Source organism: Wallemia mellicola, assembly GCF_000263375.1.
Source record: "Wallemia mellicola CBS 633.66 unplaced genomic scaffold WALSEscaffold_24, whole genome shotgun sequence".
Lineage (NCBI taxonomy): Eukaryota > Fungi > Basidiomycota > Wallemiomycetes > Wallemiales > Wallemiaceae > Wallemia > Wallemia mellicola.
This window is the reverse complement of record NW_006531981.1, coordinates 50548-65771: the sequence shown is the minus strand read 5'-3', so window position 1 is coordinate 65771 and position 15224 is coordinate 50548. Positions and strand designations below refer to the sequence as shown.

Sequence of the window (15224 nt, the reverse complement as noted above, 5' to 3'; positions counted from 1 at the left end):
AAGTGATAATTGTACAATTAATGCATTGAAATATATATAAGTACACTTATGTTACATAAATTAATGTGATCATATTACCAACCAAATCTGTAATTTGTTAATTGAAATGTAGACATGACAAGCACTTTCAGTACATACCTCAATTGTTCTCTTGTAAAGACTGGTGGTTTCCAAACTAGTTTCGATGGCTCGATATGCCTTCTCTTTTTACTGGTTGCCCTCTCATAGTTCTCAATTATATTATCATCTAAAGCCAAAATATGTTGACCTTTAAACGTTTTGAGTAATGAGAGTGATTGCAGAGTGTACATAACATCAGCATGGTTTATAGCAGTTTTTTGAGCTATCTCATCAATGGAGATATCATCATCTCCCATTGATAATAATAATTCAAGAATGGTTTCACCCCAGTATGCTCTATAACCCAAAAGACCTAAATCCGATAATGGTTTCTCTGGACTACCAAGTTTGCCCTCTCTTTTCGTTAATTCGTAGCTGAATTCGATGAGTAATTTACCATAACCCATCCTTTGGAATTGTGGTAATGTTAAAATACAAGCGACGTTGTATGCTTCAGCTGATTCCTTTTCTTTACTGAAGTATCCAACGAGATGATAACCATTGTCATCCTTCTGCGTCATTACATAGTAGAGGAATGGGTCGACATCATAATATAGCGTTTTGTGATCAAGGAAGAGTTTGCTGAGGAGACATAGATGTCTACACCAACTTTTCTGTTTCCTTCCATCAATTTCGAAGAATGAAATATTCTCATGTCTGTAAATCTCGTTACCGGGAGGATGAATGAGTGTGCACTTGTGTCGATGTCTCTCAAGTTGCTTTGGTGATGCATAGTATCCCAGACAGAACTCGCAGATGTATAATGTTGGTATGTGACTGTATTCGATAGGATAAGGAGAGAAATACCATGCCTCTACTTCATGTGCACCTATAGAGACCTTATTGAGATTCTTCACACGAGCGACTTCGTGAGGATTTTGAGTCATAGAACCAGAGGTTCTAAGCTTCTCAATTTCTTCCTCCTTCGAAAACGTTGATTGAGGTTGTTGGTTCGATGGTTTCGCGAGAGGTGTACCCGTATCGGTATCCATCTCGCTTTCAGCATCTTCATCGGAACTGATACCACCATCTTTTGAACTAGGATCTAATTTGCGTTTCTTGTTACCATTTGCTAGTTTACCAGCCTTTGTTGCTGCCTTTCTGAGTAAACTCGCATTGTTGCCCTTTGAGGACGTGTTTTTGTGGGTAGAATTTTTATTATTGAGTGGCGTAGAAGGTGTAGATGGAGTGCTACTATCCTTTGCTTGTTTTGGCCATGTAACCTCCCTATCTAGAAGTACGTGACTGGCGTTCAACCAAGTATCAAGGCGTTTATTGAAATTAACGAAATGCAAATAAAAATCTTTGGTAGGTTCATCTACGGTAACTTCCATATAATCATTATCTGGATTTATTGTACGCATCGACAAAATGTCTGCTTTACGATCTTCTGTCTCATTCTCGGAGAGTGGTACTCGTACCCAAATCTGACAGCCTGTAACCAAACTATCTATTGTATAACTACCACCTGGCGTAGTTGGCCCCATTGGTGGCGCAGGCGAGTGCATTTTTTTATTCTTAAATCGTCGTGGCAAGCGGGCAGTCAATGTGGTGAGTACCAAATTAAAAAATTAAATCTAAATCGAACAATTAAATAATTTGGTAATTCCAAATACATAACACCAGTTTAAATGTGGAGCTTAGTACGGCGCCAGTGACGACGTTTCTAGTGTCCCTCGTTAGTTCTATATATGCTTATACGCTAATCAAACGTACGGCGTTGTATTGGATGTTGGTGTCAGACTTGAGACGGAACCATTGTGGGATTGGTCTGTTTTGTCTTTGCTTCTTAGCTGTTGTACGTCGTCAGTCAATCGTTCAGAGAAGTTTGCTATAAGAATTACCAAGAGTTCTCTTGAGACGGAACGTCTTGTTGGCGCTCTGTATATAGTTAGTAGCATTCTCTATTCTTATCTTATTTATTCACCATTTTTATCCCTGGTAGACTGACAAGAAGCCTTCACAGATTTGTGCTTATTGTGAGCGTCAGTAAAAAATTAAAAAAATGTGCGATAGTAGAACAATTAAAGTCAATTTTCTCTAGATATTAGGGCTCATATTAATACACCCTTTTCTCTCTTTCCAGCTGTACGCTGTTGTTCTGTGATCTCATGAAGAGAACACTAGCGTCGATTGATATTGTAGATAGAATGGTTGTGTTATACATTAACAACATCCTTTTCTATTCCTTTCCTGTTCCTATAGTGTGTTTCTTTCTTTCTCCTCTTTCGATGGATAGGGCTGTTACGAAATGTAAATTGATAGGAGCTAGTTTGTTTATAGTACAGTTGCTTTAAGCGTGTCTGTTCATCTGTCTGACTCTATATCGTCTACTATCAAAGTATGACATACGTCCACAAACGAATGAAGAATCTTTATTTTCACAACGAACATCCACAGTTCGCAATCGACATTACTTCAATATTATACATATAAGTATGTAATACATGGTAATAAGCAATATCGATTTGCAATGCCAAATGTACTAGAAACTTCCCACATTGTAGAATCTCACTGGTGTTATGAGAGTAATGTACACTTTCTCACGTTTATTTTCATTGTATACATCATTTCCATCCTTCTAATGTTCCATCTTCACCAAACAGCACTAAATCCAGAATGTCTTCATCGAAGTCATCATCCATATCTTCAGAGTAGTCGATGAGACACTCCTCGTCGATCTCTGTGAAGCGTACGCTCTTGTTGTTCGACGAGAATGAGCCTCTTCCTCTGAGTGATGATTTCAATGATGTGGAAACTCTACGCGTCTCGTCGTAATCCACTATTATGCTTACCGAGTAAACATAGGTATCATCGAGGCCTTCCACAATGGAATGCTTTGTTGATGAACGTGTTGTTGATGTAGATATTGAAGCTTTTTCGAATGAGAAGTTGTCTTCGGATTGTATTTCGCTTTGTGAATCGCTTTTTGCCTCAATTTGTGGTACTTCTGAGGGGATCGGTATCAATACTGTAGCTTTGTCAGCTAGTAATAGTATACTACATGTCTACACACCAGATACTCTAGTGTCAGGAGTAGACGCTTTTGATGAATGCTTGAAAATCCTTGAAACTGTGCTTAAATTAGTGTTTAGAATGGAAATGATATTTTTACCTACATTGCTTTTTCCATGATGTTGAGATCGTTTGTGCACGTGTAATAATCGAGTTTGGCATTGTAAGTCTTAACTTTTGCAATTGGGTTGAAACAGAAAAGTGTGATAAGGTGAAAGTAGATAATGAAGCAGTTTAATAAATACAGAACAGTATTTATATTGCAAGGAATCTGTTTTAGCGTGGTTTTGAAGTCGACTGAAAATTCCATAATCTGGAACTTTGAAAAGTAGTGTAATTTATGGAGCTTGTAGTTAAAAAACTGTTTTTAAGCAGGTTGTGCCTATTAATTAACACAAAATACGTTGCTCATCGTCAGAAAATTTTCATATTAAGATCTCTTCATTTATGCAAAGCTGATAAAAGAGCTGGATCATTTGCTCGATTGCTGAAGGTCACTCGTGTTTATATGGTTTATATGTAATAATAACAGCGTGGCATTGGTTGATCACTAACATCGAAATTGTCCAAATCCCATACCCGGCTAGAAAACTTACTTTTGAATAGGGGAGTATAGTACGCTTGATCCAACTATTCAGATGTTTCGTGTATATATTATTCAAATACTCGATCGATCAGGTGTCCCTATTCCCATCCCCACATCCATACATTCTTAGTATATAAGAGATCTCGAATAGTAAACATTAGGAGGACCCTTCTATAGTGGATAATAACCATGGCTTTATTTGCGCAGCAGTATCCGAGAATGATCTTAGGGAACGCGTATGAAAGCATGGCTGGCCACGATGGGACAACGTCGTCCACAGATTAAGCAGGGTAATAGCAGATTTTACATTTACTGTCACTTTTAACTGCTCATCTGGTACCTTATTTAGCTAATCAATTATCGTCAATGATGCAACGCACTATCGAAGTGCTAATAATCCGATTTTTGCAATATAATCGGAAAACCGAACATGAAAACATTCTGGTGATAATAAACTGGACAGTCACAGAAACTGAGGAAAATTGTCTGGCTAGACCATCTGTATTAGCGTCAGTGACGCGTACGTTTACCAATCACGTGTAAATTTGTTGCTTTTATACTTTAATTTATACGCTTGATCACGAGCAAACGGTGCATTACTCAAACCGTCAATTTCAATACGTGTTAATCGTTCGAACATCACCATTTTATCATCAAATGAGTGATTTGCTTTAAATACACATGATAACATGTTTTTATGCTGAAACTAGCCGTCTATACTCCATTTTATATCTTCCACAACTCATATTACATGATGGTGGTCTTTCTCAACCGAATGTTTCGTGCGATCTTGGACGTAAACGGCAGTGAAATCAGAAATAATGAAGCAGTTCCTATTTATAGCGTATCTTTGACATGTGAATAATTATGTAGTCTTTGATTGTTGCTTCATTATGCATCTGAATGTCTTTCTAGCTAAACGTGTAAGAAGATATGCGAAAAGAATTGCGTAAATATTTAGTTAAAAAGTTGCACCATTGTAATTCTTCGGATTTATTTACACATTTAAAAAGATTTTTGCATATAATCTTTATGTAATTTACTTACACATAAGTGTTTTAATATAGATAACACATTTCTGAATATTTAAATGTCTGGGATGAGGCGACATTCCAAGGTGAGAGTAACATTCGATAGGTTTGATCAAATAAACGCCAAAATATGTTGGGAATATCATGAACTAGTAATCTGTAACGCTATGAGACACGTATAAACAAGTTTGATCTCTTATTGAGGTCATACGGATGTCTAGATCGTCAGTACAGGTATCAAATGTACTCTGTGCTATATCACTGTTGAAGTTAGAAGTTAAGATCAAACCAAAAAGCTATTTCATACAAAAGTAAAGTCGAATAAATCCACTGGAGTTTTACAACCATTAACAAAGTTTACAAAAGTATTCGCGGGGATTTAGTCTACATTGAACAACACGAAAACTCCAAAATTGTAATTGCTCAATGAGCAAAAAAGATGTGACAGGAGTGGGATTCGAACCCACGCCCTTTCGGACTAGATCCTTAGTCTAGCGCCTTAGACCGCTCGGCCATCCTGCCTTGTTTTTAAGTGGTGGTGGAATTTGGTACTTTCAAACAATGCTAAATTTTCAAATTTTACATAAAATCGGCGATTTTACCAGTAGCCGCTGTCCCTGGGGTCGCGGTGAAGGCTTAGATCCTCCCCTTACAAGAGGGTAGTAGATTTGAATCCAATACGGTGCAAAAGCATCACAAAATTTACGACTCCGGTCAAGAAACGCTTCCAATTGAATCCTACTAACTCAAAAAAAGTAAAGATGATCCTGACGCTATAAAAAGTATCGATGGGCAAAGTTATAATTTGTACATCTTAACAATATATTCAGATTTCATCATCTTCATCATCGATCTTAATAGATTGTGAGACTTTGTAATTTCTGTGATGCACGGATGTATTCAACATGTCAAAAGTCCATATAACTTATTAAGACTGATTGATTCTGTTTCTTTACTAATTTGTAAGGATGACATTATTGTAATCTTCTAAAGGTGGAAGCGGAGCTAGAATTGGAAACCAAGGAAAAAAAATAGCATCAACTCAACAGCTTGTTGGTGATTTGCTCTGTCCATTTTTCATGATTTGTGGGATATCAGGTTACCAATTTTCACCAAATTCAAACTTCAGTTGGCTTTTGAGTGTCACAGTATTGGAACAACTATAGTTGTCAATGGAATTCATAGAAAGTGATTTGTTATATTCCAATTAAAGAAGGACATCGAAGACATTGTGGATGTACGACAAATTCAAGTGAATTGAACCCATAAAAACTATAAAATGGATATAAGAATCTCAGCTAATTCTGTTGGATGATCTCTTCATGATAAAGTTCTCTTATTACAAAATAATGTAGATGTATTCTATCACTTCAGAAATTGAAAAATACTTGATAATATGCTATGAAGTAAGAGATAATAAAATCAACCTACGCTTTAAGAGGAGAAAAATCTATTCGGGTATCCTGCTGTAAGTGTATATATTTATTTGTTTGGTGAACGAATATTGAGATTAGCTATTGTGAGGTTTTTCATCAGTCATCATCCAAATCGTCATTCTCATCCATGCCAGCTCTTTCAACCAACTGAAGTACACCTTCATCTGCTAATGTCTGCTCGATTGATTTAGGTTCGAGATCCGGTCTTATGAGGGTACAGTGGAGATTCCCAGCTTTATAAACGAGTACTGTTGGTAGAATATCAGGATCTGGTACGCAATTTTCATCCAATCCGAATTCCAAAGTTGTTGCTTCACCTGAGAGGAATTTTGTGGAAGTGTACACCTGTGCTAGACTAGCGAAGGTATATTCTACATCAATGCACTCTTCAATAGACTAGAAGCCACGTTAAAATGATAAAAATGTGCTTTGTTATCACTCACGTCATCTTTGATTAATATAACAACAAAGACATCCTCTTCTTCATCATCTATTGCGGTGAGATAGGTATTTGCGTCTACTTTCCTCAAATGGCCAAACAAGCGTAGACCACCATTGGATGCCATCTTAATTTGGCGTATTCTCGCTCTTCTGTATGATTCCCTTGCGCGTTTATCCTCCTCATCTTCTTCATCGTCGTCATCTGGATTGTTGAGTACCAAAGCTTTGGATCTGATGTTGTTCGACTTTGCTTTCTCATTATCTTTCGCATTTTGGCCATCTTTCTCGTGCTGCAGGCGTGCATCTTCTTTGACTCCTTTTACACCAGTACGTGGTCCATCTCTGTATTCTGGAACGTCAACTTCTTCGGTTTCTTCTCCAGTGGTAGTCTTCTCATTCTCCGAGTCTGATTCTGCGTCACCGTTCGCTCTCTCGTTTATAGACAAACCGTTAGCGAATAAGCGTCCAGATAAAACAGCTTCTTCAAGTGCGTCTGCCATTATATTTTTGTTATGTTCTTTAGAAGAAAGAAGCTCGCTCGGGCAACTAATTTCTGGGGTACTAAGGATGCATTTTTTATTAGAATTTTGAAGTATTCGTTGTATATAGAAGTATATATCGCCTTTCTGACTAATAATGCAGTTATAATGCAGTATTAAACGTATAACCGAGCTATGACGATATTAGAAACAGCAATCAGCAAACAGGAATCAAGAGTAACAAAAAGAATATGGAATATAAATTCAACGAATGGATAGATAGTTTGCTAGTTTACATAATTCATCATTGGTTGGCGTATGAAAGAGCAAAGAGACCTGCTACAACAGCTAGTGCTCTAACTAAACCGTTCTTTTCGTCAACACTAAGTGGACGTGTAATAGTTTCAAATTTAGGCGCAGGCTCAAATTTAGGAGTGAATTTTTCTAAGTACTTTCTTAAATAGGAATTGCTGATGTCAACTGTGTCACCCAATTCGTTTTCCAAATCATATAGATTGTGATTGATATTTGAGATACCTGACGCAGTACTCAATTTTGGTACATCTGAGCTAGATTGTGCACTTATAGTGTCAGCGGTTGCTGCCCAATTCGTCGCTAAAACAGGAATCTTAACCTTTTTAGTGTCAACTATACGGGCAGGTTGTGGGATAATGAAAGTAAAGGCACCGAGATTTTCCACTTTGGATTTTGTTAGACTGGATTCACTAGTGAGGGGTTGTCCAGGTGCAGTCGTCTCTCCTTCCACGGTGCTTGGGGGTACCTCTGGAGGTGCGTTTACATCCTTTCCTTCTTCACTGACTACACGCTTACTAAATTGCGTAGTGGAGGTAGAAATCTGATGATCATTCGCTCCAAGTCTGTGTATAAGTGCCTGCTTGTTCCCACTAACAGGTAATTTACGCTTTTTGAGCTCATTTTGTAACGACTTTACTGTTAAACCGTCATATCTCTCAGTAGAGAATAAAACACTTGATACAAATGATCTTGCTTGTTGTGACTTCATCAGCGTATGACAATAAGAGTGGAAATATACGGAAAATGGCTAGAAGCAAGCAAATAATCGTCAATCACATAAATTTATGTACAAGAAACATTCATTCAATCGTAAAGGTAAATAATTATCATGCTTGTGCACCTTCTTCGTTAGTTGAAATTGGGTTGTATGAGATACCAGATGGATCTACCCAGCTGTCTGGCAAGAGCGCTGCAGCATATTCATCGATAATTTGTGAGTGCTGGAGGATTAACCAGAGTGAGAATGCAGCCTTGGCAGCCAAGTCGATGATAGCGTAGAGGACTAATTCGAAGTCAAACCTTTTATTTTATTAGCGATCAGTATTTTATTAGATAGTGCAACGTACGAAATAATCTTTGACTTTGTGCCTAAAGCAAACACGACGGCATAAGTAGCCCATGTAAGTAAGACAAGTGTGGTGAGTGGACCGTATAAGACGCGTACATCATCAGATTGGATACGTGATACTAATAAAGTTAGAATGTCATCACAATATAACTATAAGCCTACCTTTGAAACCGCGAATGCCAAAAACGTGAACGACAGCCAAGTAAAACAAGACACTAATGATGAAGAAGAACCAGACACCGACAGCGTTGCTTTGGAAACCACTAAGCAGACCACTAAGAATGAAGCCAACAATTGAAAGAACACCGAAAGCAATGTCCAACCAAGGTAAACCAGTGAGTAAACCAAGTGTGAAACCGGTAAGTGGGAGGGTAATAAACCACTCAACGAAGCGACCGATGTAGATGGCTCTAAGTGGTGGGTGCTTAGGTGCAACTAAATGACGGTGTGATTCTGGAACATAGAAAGCGCCAAAGTTTGTTGCAAGCGCAAGATAGGAGAGTGTTGTGACGGTGAGGATAATACCAACCAAAAAGTGGAAAGTTCTACGACGCTTATTGAGTCGTGTAGCATGTAAACCGTTTACTACAGTTGTTGTTGCAAAGACAGCGAACGCGATCCAAAGGATAGTTTTGCCTAGGTGAGAGGGTTCCTCAAAGACAGGAACTGGTTTTGGTATACCGATTGGAGGGTTGTGTTCGCCTGGAGGAGGTTGGAGAGGTGGGAACTGTGAGTGTAGGTGTGAGATAACAATGTGACTAGACTATGGAGCACCTACTGCAGCGTACTACAACGGTCAATATAATGCAATAAGTGTAATAGCCACACTCACAGAATGACTTAACATCGTGCTCTTGATCGTTTGGAAACAAAAGTCAGTGGGTTATTTAGATTGCGTCACTTGACCATCTACAATCAAGAACTTAAAATGTCAGATGCCGAGCGAAATAAGCAAATACAGTTGAATAGACTACGTGGTGCGTAACGCATTATAATAAACCACCCACTGATTAGCCACACCAGCGAAGGAAGCACTCAAAGAACGCGATAAGATTACGAGCAAATCGCGAGAGCTGAATAACAATAACAAGCGCAACTTGAAACATGTAGAAGGCCATGATGAAGATGTACATAACAAGTCACGTAGGAATGCATCAACAAGCGACAGCTCTCAGCCACTCAGACGTGATCCACGATTGGGACAGTATTATGAATACGATTTATCCAAAATGCAGAACTCAAAAGGTGGTTTTTTGATAGAAGATGACCACGGTTTGGGTGAAAAGACAGAGAATGAAATACGTAAAGAGAAGCAACGTGAGATGGAACGTACACTAGCAGCTTCCTACGAGCCTGGACTTAGCATTGACCTTAACGCAAATCCCAAGTGCAAGCTTTGTTCTAGCATCGAAACAGATAGACAAATCTTACAAACATTTGGCATTATTGTTTGTCATAAATGCAAACAAGCCCATCCGGAAAAATTCAGTCTGCTTACAAAAACAGAATGCAAGGAGGATTACCTCCTCACCGATTCAGAGTTGCGTGATGCGGAGATCATGCCTCATCTTCTCAAACGGAACCCTCATCGAGCGTCCTGGAATAACATGATGTTGTTCTTACGCGAGCAGGTTGAAGATTTTGCATTCAAGAAGTGGGGTGGTCCAGAAGGTTTAGATAAGGAATGGGAGAGACGTGAGCAACTGAAACATAATAAGCGTGGCAAGAAGTTCCAAGATTCACTTAATGATCTACGGAGGAGGACCAAGAACAATGTATGGCAACAAAGACAAGATGCTCAACATGTTCACGATTGGACCACCCAGGATGATAAGCAGATATGCAACGTCTGCAATCTCACTGTTGACGTCGAGCATTTCTAATTTAATAATTTATTCTATGCACAAGCTAATTGTAATTATCTAGACCATATTAGACATATATTCATCTAAAAATACACTTACTTCGCATCAACTGGTGCAAACCGGGTATGTTTGAGTGAGGTGTGGGTAAGATGTTTCCACTGCTTTGCTGTGATCGTGAATGTGAAGGGCTGACAATAGTAGCAACTGCACGCTCAGAAGACGGACTGTCATTACGCAGAAAGTCAAGTGGGAGTGATTTAGTTATGCGATTCCTTTGCGGTGTTTCAAGATCAAGCAAGACCGAGTCTTCATCATCATAATCACTATCCAGGTCAAAAGAAACGTCTGGTCTATCACTTGAGTCCATATCAAGTCCGCTCCAGAGTTTCCTTTTGGGCACCTCCTCAGATAAACCTGAAACTTGAGAAACCCACCCTGATATGAGACTCTGTTGACTTTTATCTTTTTCTTTATCCTTTTTGCGCTTCTTCGACGTACTGCTTTCTTCAACAATAGGTCTGGTGCCCTCCCAAGCTTGTTCAAGTTCTGGAAAGCCGATTGCGCCAACTGGAATATTACTAACTGGTTCATTTTGGGAATATCTAACTGGAGTGGGCTGTTTGAGCTTAGTTTGATGTAATTTGGTCTTTGATAGCGGTGAAGGCGTACCCAAGACGAGTATCTTATCCTGGCTTTTATCCTTCTGTGGCGTCTTCTCAGTCAATATCTGAGAAAAGGTTCTATAAGCACCATTATTGTTATTCTGCGTAAACAGGAGCTCATCCTCATACTGATCTGCTTCCAGGTCATCAATAGTGGGTAGCCTAGTAGGTCGCCTGAGATTACTATCATCTTGTGTATACTTTCTTCGCTTGTTGGTTTCAATGTTTTTATTGCTTTTGAGTGATGGTATCGTGACCTCATTTAATCGCTTACTGAAGTTGGCTAGTGTTGTTAAATGCGCTTGTAGATTATCATTTATGTGGCCATTATAGTTACCATTTGCGTCATTATTCGCTATCATAGCTTTTCGCATTTCTAGATCAACTCTACGCTCTCGCAATGCCGTCATTCTGTCCTTCGCTCGCTTTTCTTCGTCGACGGGTGATAAACCTGCAGCTTTACGCATTCTTGCAAGTTGCGATAATGCTTTATCCGTTGTCAACTCCTTAGCTAACGAGGAAGGTGATGATGGCAAGTCTATTTCATGATCATGATGTGATTGTGATGGCATAACTTCGAGATCTTCTTCATATTGTCTTGCTAACTCTTTCTCGACTTTAGCCTTCTCCTTTTTATCCTTGTTCTTGTAATATTCTTCAGGATCCCAGTATATTTTACTTTTAGTTCTTGCTTTCTTTCCTTTGGTATCAGATTCTGATGGTTTTGAGAACAACTTTGTTTTCGTTGATTTCATCGCCTTACTGAAGCTATCCTTGTCAAGCATCCACGCGCTGTTCTGTTTACTTTCTAATTGAGGTGGAGATGACTTATGACGAGTAAGAGATACGCGATTTTCAGAACTGGTCGGTCTAGATGATTGACTGGATGATTCCAGAGCTCCAGATTTTATCCATCCAGTTGATGTCAGCGGTTTGTAGTTACTTTTAGTCGATTTATTCATTTATCTTTCTGAAGTCGTCATGGAGGTGATAAAACAACAGAGGGGATAGTCAATAGTTTACATTCTATGCATTTTATTATTACGCAAGATACATTATGCTGTGGCATCTTCTTAGGCGCTTTCTTTTCCGTTTAATTGCTTGATGGCTTGTAGAGCACACAATGCAGCTAGTGTTCGTTAGTATGCGCTCATAGTGTATCATATCCAGCTCACCTCCAACCCCACTACCATCCTTGGCTAAACCTATCTTAATGCGTTGTTCAGCTCCGTGTCCAAGGAGAACTTTAAGGGCATCGCGAATTTGTTGCTCGAAACTTGGATAGAATTCAATAACGCTGGATTGATCGTTAAAGTCATCATATAATATGGAATCCAACTCACGATCCATCCAAACCGATATTGATATCACCCGTGGTATTTTCCCGGGTTTCAGATTCAATAACAGCAGCTAAAGCGCATGCACTGAGTCTAGCAGCACGTAACCCAATGTAGTAAGAAGCACTCTTGAGGATTCTAGCATCTTCGATAGAAACCCTCTCCTCAGAGACGCCCAAATCGACCAACACTTTCTTAGCGTTTTCGTACTCAGCCTCGTCTGCATCTTCGAGAGCAGCTGACATGAGTGCAGTATCTAAGCCATATTGTGTGCTTATTCCTTCTGGAAGTGTCTCAACTTGGCTCAAGAATTCCTTTGTTGAATGGAGATGAACGAGGAACCTCCGCAAAATTTCACCTAAGTACATGCCTGAGATGAGTTTTTCAAATGACTGCTTGCGTCTGGATGAACTTGTTAGTGTATACAATGTAGCCATGCGCTACACTAACGGGTTGATTGATGCTGAATCGACGATCTCGTCCCATTCGTTGATTGGTAATACGCTCCTTCCGTTATCTACGTTACCCCATCTTGAGTTTGTTAGAAACAGTTATTAGATACAGTTATTAGATAGAAGCCTCTTACTCAGTGTTTACGACCATCTTACTGCCTTCCTTGACATTCAAAGAAGACAAATCCAATTTCTTTATTTCAGAGAGGTCCTCCAAGTAAGCACCATTAGTACCAGTACCTGCGATAGTGTTATCGTGATTATCACTATCCGAAGGAGGCAACTTACCGAATATCGCACCGATTTTCGCACCCCCAGATTTATAAGAGTGAGCAAGGAGTGTACCGACGGTCTAGAATGTTTAAACAAACAAAATGACAATGTACTATCAACTCACATCATTTACTAGAGCAACAACGTCAACCGGGATATTCTGCTGGTTGAGACTGTCTTGAAGTTGCTTAACGACATCCTTACCAACGGCATTTTTCGCTTTAAACCCTTTGGTAAATCCAATGAGCTTTCCTGAGTTTATCGCTGACTGATCGACAGGAAAACTAGAAGATTATGAGTTACAGATATGATGTAATAGGTGGACCAACGAGAAAGTGAAACCGAGCGGGATTCGCTTGGAGTCTTTAGACTCAGACTTGGTAGACAAGAAATGGCCGATGGATTTTGCCATATAATCGAACAAGTGAGCAAATTCGCCTGTTTTAAGATCCTCAGAAATCTTGTACTTCTCTTGAGTGATTGTAAATTGCTTATCGCCGGAGAGGATGATCTCACAAACACGCATATTAGTACCGCCGAGGTCTAAACTGAGGTATGTCCCCTGCTCAGTGCCATCAGGGATACCGTAGACGTAGGTTGGAATCATGGATACATCGGTACCGTGGTTGTTCAAACCGTCTCGGAATTCACGTTGGATTTCTTGCTTTATTTTTGTTAATCCTGCGTCTTCAATTATAAATTTATCTTTCCACATCGTTGTTAAGGGCCACCAAGAGTTGAATTGAGGTATGACGATCAAGCAAGTCCTAAAAGGGAAAAATCTATCAAATATAAAAAATAGCTTTTACAATAGTATCATAGACGGTAGATCAATATCACCATATAATCAACGCTTGATAGTCTCCAGATTTGTAAATAATGATTTCGACTTCGTGTTGAGCTTTCTAAGTATTTTGAAAGGATATACCCATTTGGATAGCAGGCTACTCAATCACACGATATCTACTATACCCCCAAACGACTTGCATGACAGACTCGACGACCTTAAACTTTTCAATCTAGACATAGAGAACTACAACCTCATCTTGAAGAGGTTCAGCAAATTCAGTAGACGTCATTGCGTAGAGCTCTTTGACAATCTAGCCGCATCCGATAATGTAAACAACAAATCGTACAAATACGTCGTGAAATCTATACTTAATCAGCCTCAAAATACATCACTGGATTACGTTATCATCAACAGATTATATCGACATATTGACAGCTTCGATGAGTCGCTCACGAGGCAGCTATTAGAGCTTTTTATAATGGCAGAAGACACTCAAAATAGTCTAGAGTTATATTACAATCATAAATTACTACTGGATAACGTCTCGGTATTTAAGCTAGTCAACTTCTTCATTAAATTCGATAAATCAGCTGCATTGGATATACTAAACGATTGGTTGAGATTTAACGAGCTCACACCATCATTACACCTCCTAGAATTGAAATTAACTAACAGTAGTTAGTCTTGGTATCTTTGGTCTATCCTTATCCACTTCATTTAGTGGTTTCATTTTGATAGTGTCATTTTTTAGACTAACTAGCGGTCCATTCTCGTAATAATCCACAATATTACCAACACGCATACGATGCCTTCCTTCTTCTGCTCTTACGTGCGATTCAAATTCAATTCTCACTTCGTTTCGGTCCCTAGTTCCGACTTCATCAACCTCACCTTCAACTTCAGTCATATTGATTCTACCCTTCTGTGGTCTTCTCTTTTTCCTATTCATTCTAGTTATACGTTTGAATATCCAAAATCCAAGAAATGTGAGTCCACAGGGCACTAAAGTGCTGTTCAATTGATAAAATTTATCTGGAGAGACAACTCACATAACATTATGAGAGCTTTAATAGGGGGTGTCACTTTCAAATCATACCCGCACAAAACACTAAGTATAAATTAATCAGAAAGATCTCAATTGTATTAATAATTGCATACTATTTAGCGCATGATTCTGAATGAAGATTGAATGCATTGGTTGTATGTACCAAACTAAGACTGATTAATGAAATGCATTTAGATTTCTTTCAAACACACCTTAGTATGACTGAAAAGTTTGACCAGTACATGATCGTCGATATGCATTCCAACTGATCTCATCTTTGTTCAAAGAGTGAAAACATGTGATAAGAA

General features: G+C 38.9%; 11 protein-coding genes and 1 non-coding gene across 12 annotated transcripts; 3 read left to right on the top strand and 9 right to left on the bottom strand.

The window, feature by feature from the left end:
* Nucleotides 1-7: 7 nt before the first annotated feature.
* WALSEDRAFT_61335 (hypothetical protein) lies at nt 8-1615 on the bottom strand. The gene is made up of 2 exons (XM_006960170.1): nt 139-1615; nt 8-87 (listed from the first exon to the last, which is right to left on the bottom strand). Exons 1-2 carry the CDS (start codon nt 1605-1607, stop codon nt 75-77), a joined length of 1482 nt encoding a protein of 493 aa, XP_006960232.1. The 5' UTR covers nt 1608-1615; the 3' UTR covers nt 8-74.
* Nucleotides 1616-1673: 58 nt separating this feature from the next.
* WALSEDRAFT_70391 (hypothetical protein) lies at nt 1674-2233 on the bottom strand (the record flags this gene model as incomplete). The annotated part of the gene is made up of 4 exons (XM_006960169.1): nt 1674-1786; nt 1837-1913; nt 1965-2001; nt 2189-2233. The coding sequence occupies 4 exons, from the start codon at nt 2231-2233 to the stop codon at nt 1748-1750; spliced, it is 198 nt and encodes a 65-aa protein (XP_006960231.1). The 3' UTR covers nt 1674-1747.
* Nucleotides 2234-2687: 454 nt separating this feature from the next.
* Nucleotides 2688-3297, bottom strand: WALSEDRAFT_70390 (hypothetical protein; the record flags this gene model as incomplete). Its single annotated transcript, XM_006960168.1, has 3 exons — nt 2688-3091; nt 3137-3193; nt 3240-3297. 3 exons carry the CDS (start codon nt 3295-3297, stop codon nt 2688-2690), a joined length of 519 nt encoding a protein of 172 aa, XP_006960230.1.
* Nucleotides 3298-3317: 20 nt separating this feature from the next.
* Nucleotides 3318-4373, top strand: WALSEDRAFT_61333 (hypothetical protein). Its single transcript, XM_006960167.1, has one exon. It carries the CDS (start codon nt 3476-3478, stop codon nt 3656-3658), a length of 183 nt encoding a protein of 60 aa, XP_006960229.1. The 5' UTR covers nt 3318-3475; the 3' UTR covers nt 3659-4373.
* Nucleotides 4374-5194: 821 nt separating this feature from the next.
* On the bottom strand, nt 5195-5274 carry WALSEDRAFT_t82. Its single transcript has one exon. It is a non-coding gene; the product is annotated as a tRNA-Leu (tRNA).
* A 196-nt stretch (nt 5275-5470) lies between these two features.
* WALSEDRAFT_61332 (hypothetical protein) lies at nt 5471-7165 on the bottom strand. Its single transcript, XM_006960166.1, has 2 exons — nt 6632-7165; nt 5471-6584 (listed from the first exon to the last, which is right to left on the bottom strand). The coding sequence occupies exons 1-2, from the start codon at nt 7127-7129 to the stop codon at nt 6285-6287; spliced, it is 798 nt and encodes a 265-aa protein (XP_006960228.1). The 5' UTR covers nt 7130-7165; the 3' UTR covers nt 5471-6284.
* A 186-nt stretch (nt 7166-7351) lies between these two features.
* Nucleotides 7352-8146, bottom strand: WALSEDRAFT_61331 (hypothetical protein). The gene has a single exon (XM_006960165.1). It carries the CDS (start codon nt 8130-8132, stop codon nt 7413-7415), a length of 720 nt encoding a protein of 239 aa, XP_006960227.1. The 5' UTR covers nt 8133-8146; the 3' UTR covers nt 7352-7412.
* Nucleotides 8147-8250: 104 nt separating this feature from the next.
* Nucleotides 8251-9339, bottom strand: WALSEDRAFT_66073 (family A G protein-coupled receptor-like protein; the record flags this gene model as incomplete). The annotated part of the gene is made up of 5 exons (XM_006960164.1): nt 8251-8443; nt 8491-8611; nt 8655-9219; nt 9271-9279; nt 9325-9339. The coding sequence occupies 5 exons, from the start codon at nt 9337-9339 to the stop codon at nt 8251-8253; spliced, it is 903 nt and encodes a 300-aa protein (XP_006960226.1).
* An 81-nt stretch (nt 9340-9420) lies between these two features.
* WALSEDRAFT_70387 (DNA repair protein) lies at nt 9421-10426 on the top strand (the record flags this gene model as incomplete). The annotated part of the gene is made up of 2 exons (XM_006960163.1): nt 9421-9469; nt 9516-10426. The coding sequence occupies 2 exons, from the start codon at nt 9421-9423 to the stop codon at nt 10373-10375; spliced, it is 909 nt and encodes a 302-aa protein (XP_006960225.1). The 3' UTR covers nt 10376-10426.
* Nucleotides 10382-13813, bottom strand: WALSEDRAFT_33852 (hypothetical protein). Its single transcript, XM_006960161.1, has 9 exons — nt 13411-13813; nt 13206-13365; nt 13097-13160; nt 12943-13048; nt 12807-12887; nt 12363-12758; nt 12195-12316; nt 10457-12148; nt 10382-10414 (listed from the first exon to the last, which is right to left on the bottom strand). The coding sequence occupies exons 1-8, from the start codon at nt 13794-13796 to the stop codon at nt 12093-12095; spliced, it is 1371 nt and encodes a 456-aa protein (XP_006960223.1). The 5' UTR covers nt 13797-13813; the 3' UTR covers nt 10382-10414; nt 10457-12092.
* Nucleotides 10401-11981, bottom strand: WALSEDRAFT_66071 (hypothetical protein; the record flags this gene model as incomplete). Its single annotated transcript, XM_006960162.1, has 2 exons — nt 10401-10414; nt 10457-11981. The coding sequence occupies 2 exons, from the start codon at nt 11979-11981 to the stop codon at nt 10401-10403; spliced, it is 1539 nt and encodes a 512-aa protein (XP_006960224.1).
* On the top strand, nt 13156-15039 carry WALSEDRAFT_61330 (hypothetical protein). The gene has a single exon (XM_006960160.1). The coding sequence runs from the start codon at nt 13831-13833 to the stop codon at nt 14551-14553; it is 723 nt and encodes a 240-aa protein (XP_006960222.1). The 5' UTR covers nt 13156-13830; the 3' UTR covers nt 14554-15039.
* Nucleotides 15040-15224: the final 185 nt, after the last annotated feature.

Coding starts and splice junctions, on each gene's coding strand:
- WALSEDRAFT_61333 (XM_006960167.1), top strand. CDS start 3,476: ATGGAGCTTGTAGTTAAAAAACTGTTTTTAAGCAGGTTGTGCCTATTA.
- WALSEDRAFT_61335 (XM_006960170.1), bottom strand. CDS start 1,607: ATGGGGCCAACTACGCCAGGTGGTAGTTATACAATAGATAGTTTGGTT.
- WALSEDRAFT_61330 (XM_006960160.1), top strand. CDS start 13,831: ATGACGATCAAGCAAGTCCTAAAAGGGAAAAATCTATCAAATATAAAA.
- WALSEDRAFT_61332 (XM_006960166.1), bottom strand. CDS start 7,129: ATGGCAGACGCACTTGAAGAAGCTGTTTTATCTGGACGCTTATTCGCT. Junction 6,585..6,631: donor TTATATTAATCAAAGATGAC/GTGAGTGATAAC, acceptor CGTGGCTTCTAG/TCTATTGAAGAGTGCATTGA.
- WALSEDRAFT_33852 (XM_006960161.1), bottom strand. CDS start 13,796: ATGTGGAAAGATAAATTTATAATTGAAGACGCAGGATTAACAAAAATA. Junction 13,366..13,410: donor CCGCTCGGTTTCACTTTCTC/GTTGGTCCACCT, acceptor ATAATCTTCTAG/TTTTCCTGTCGATCAGTCAG. Junction 12,759..12,806: donor GATTCAGCATCAATCAACCC/GTTAGTGTAGCG, acceptor AAGTTCATCCAG/ACGCAAGCAGTCATTTGAAA.
- WALSEDRAFT_61331 (XM_006960165.1), bottom strand. CDS start 8,132: ATGAAGTCACAACAAGCAAGATCATTTGTATCAAGTGTTTTATTCTCT.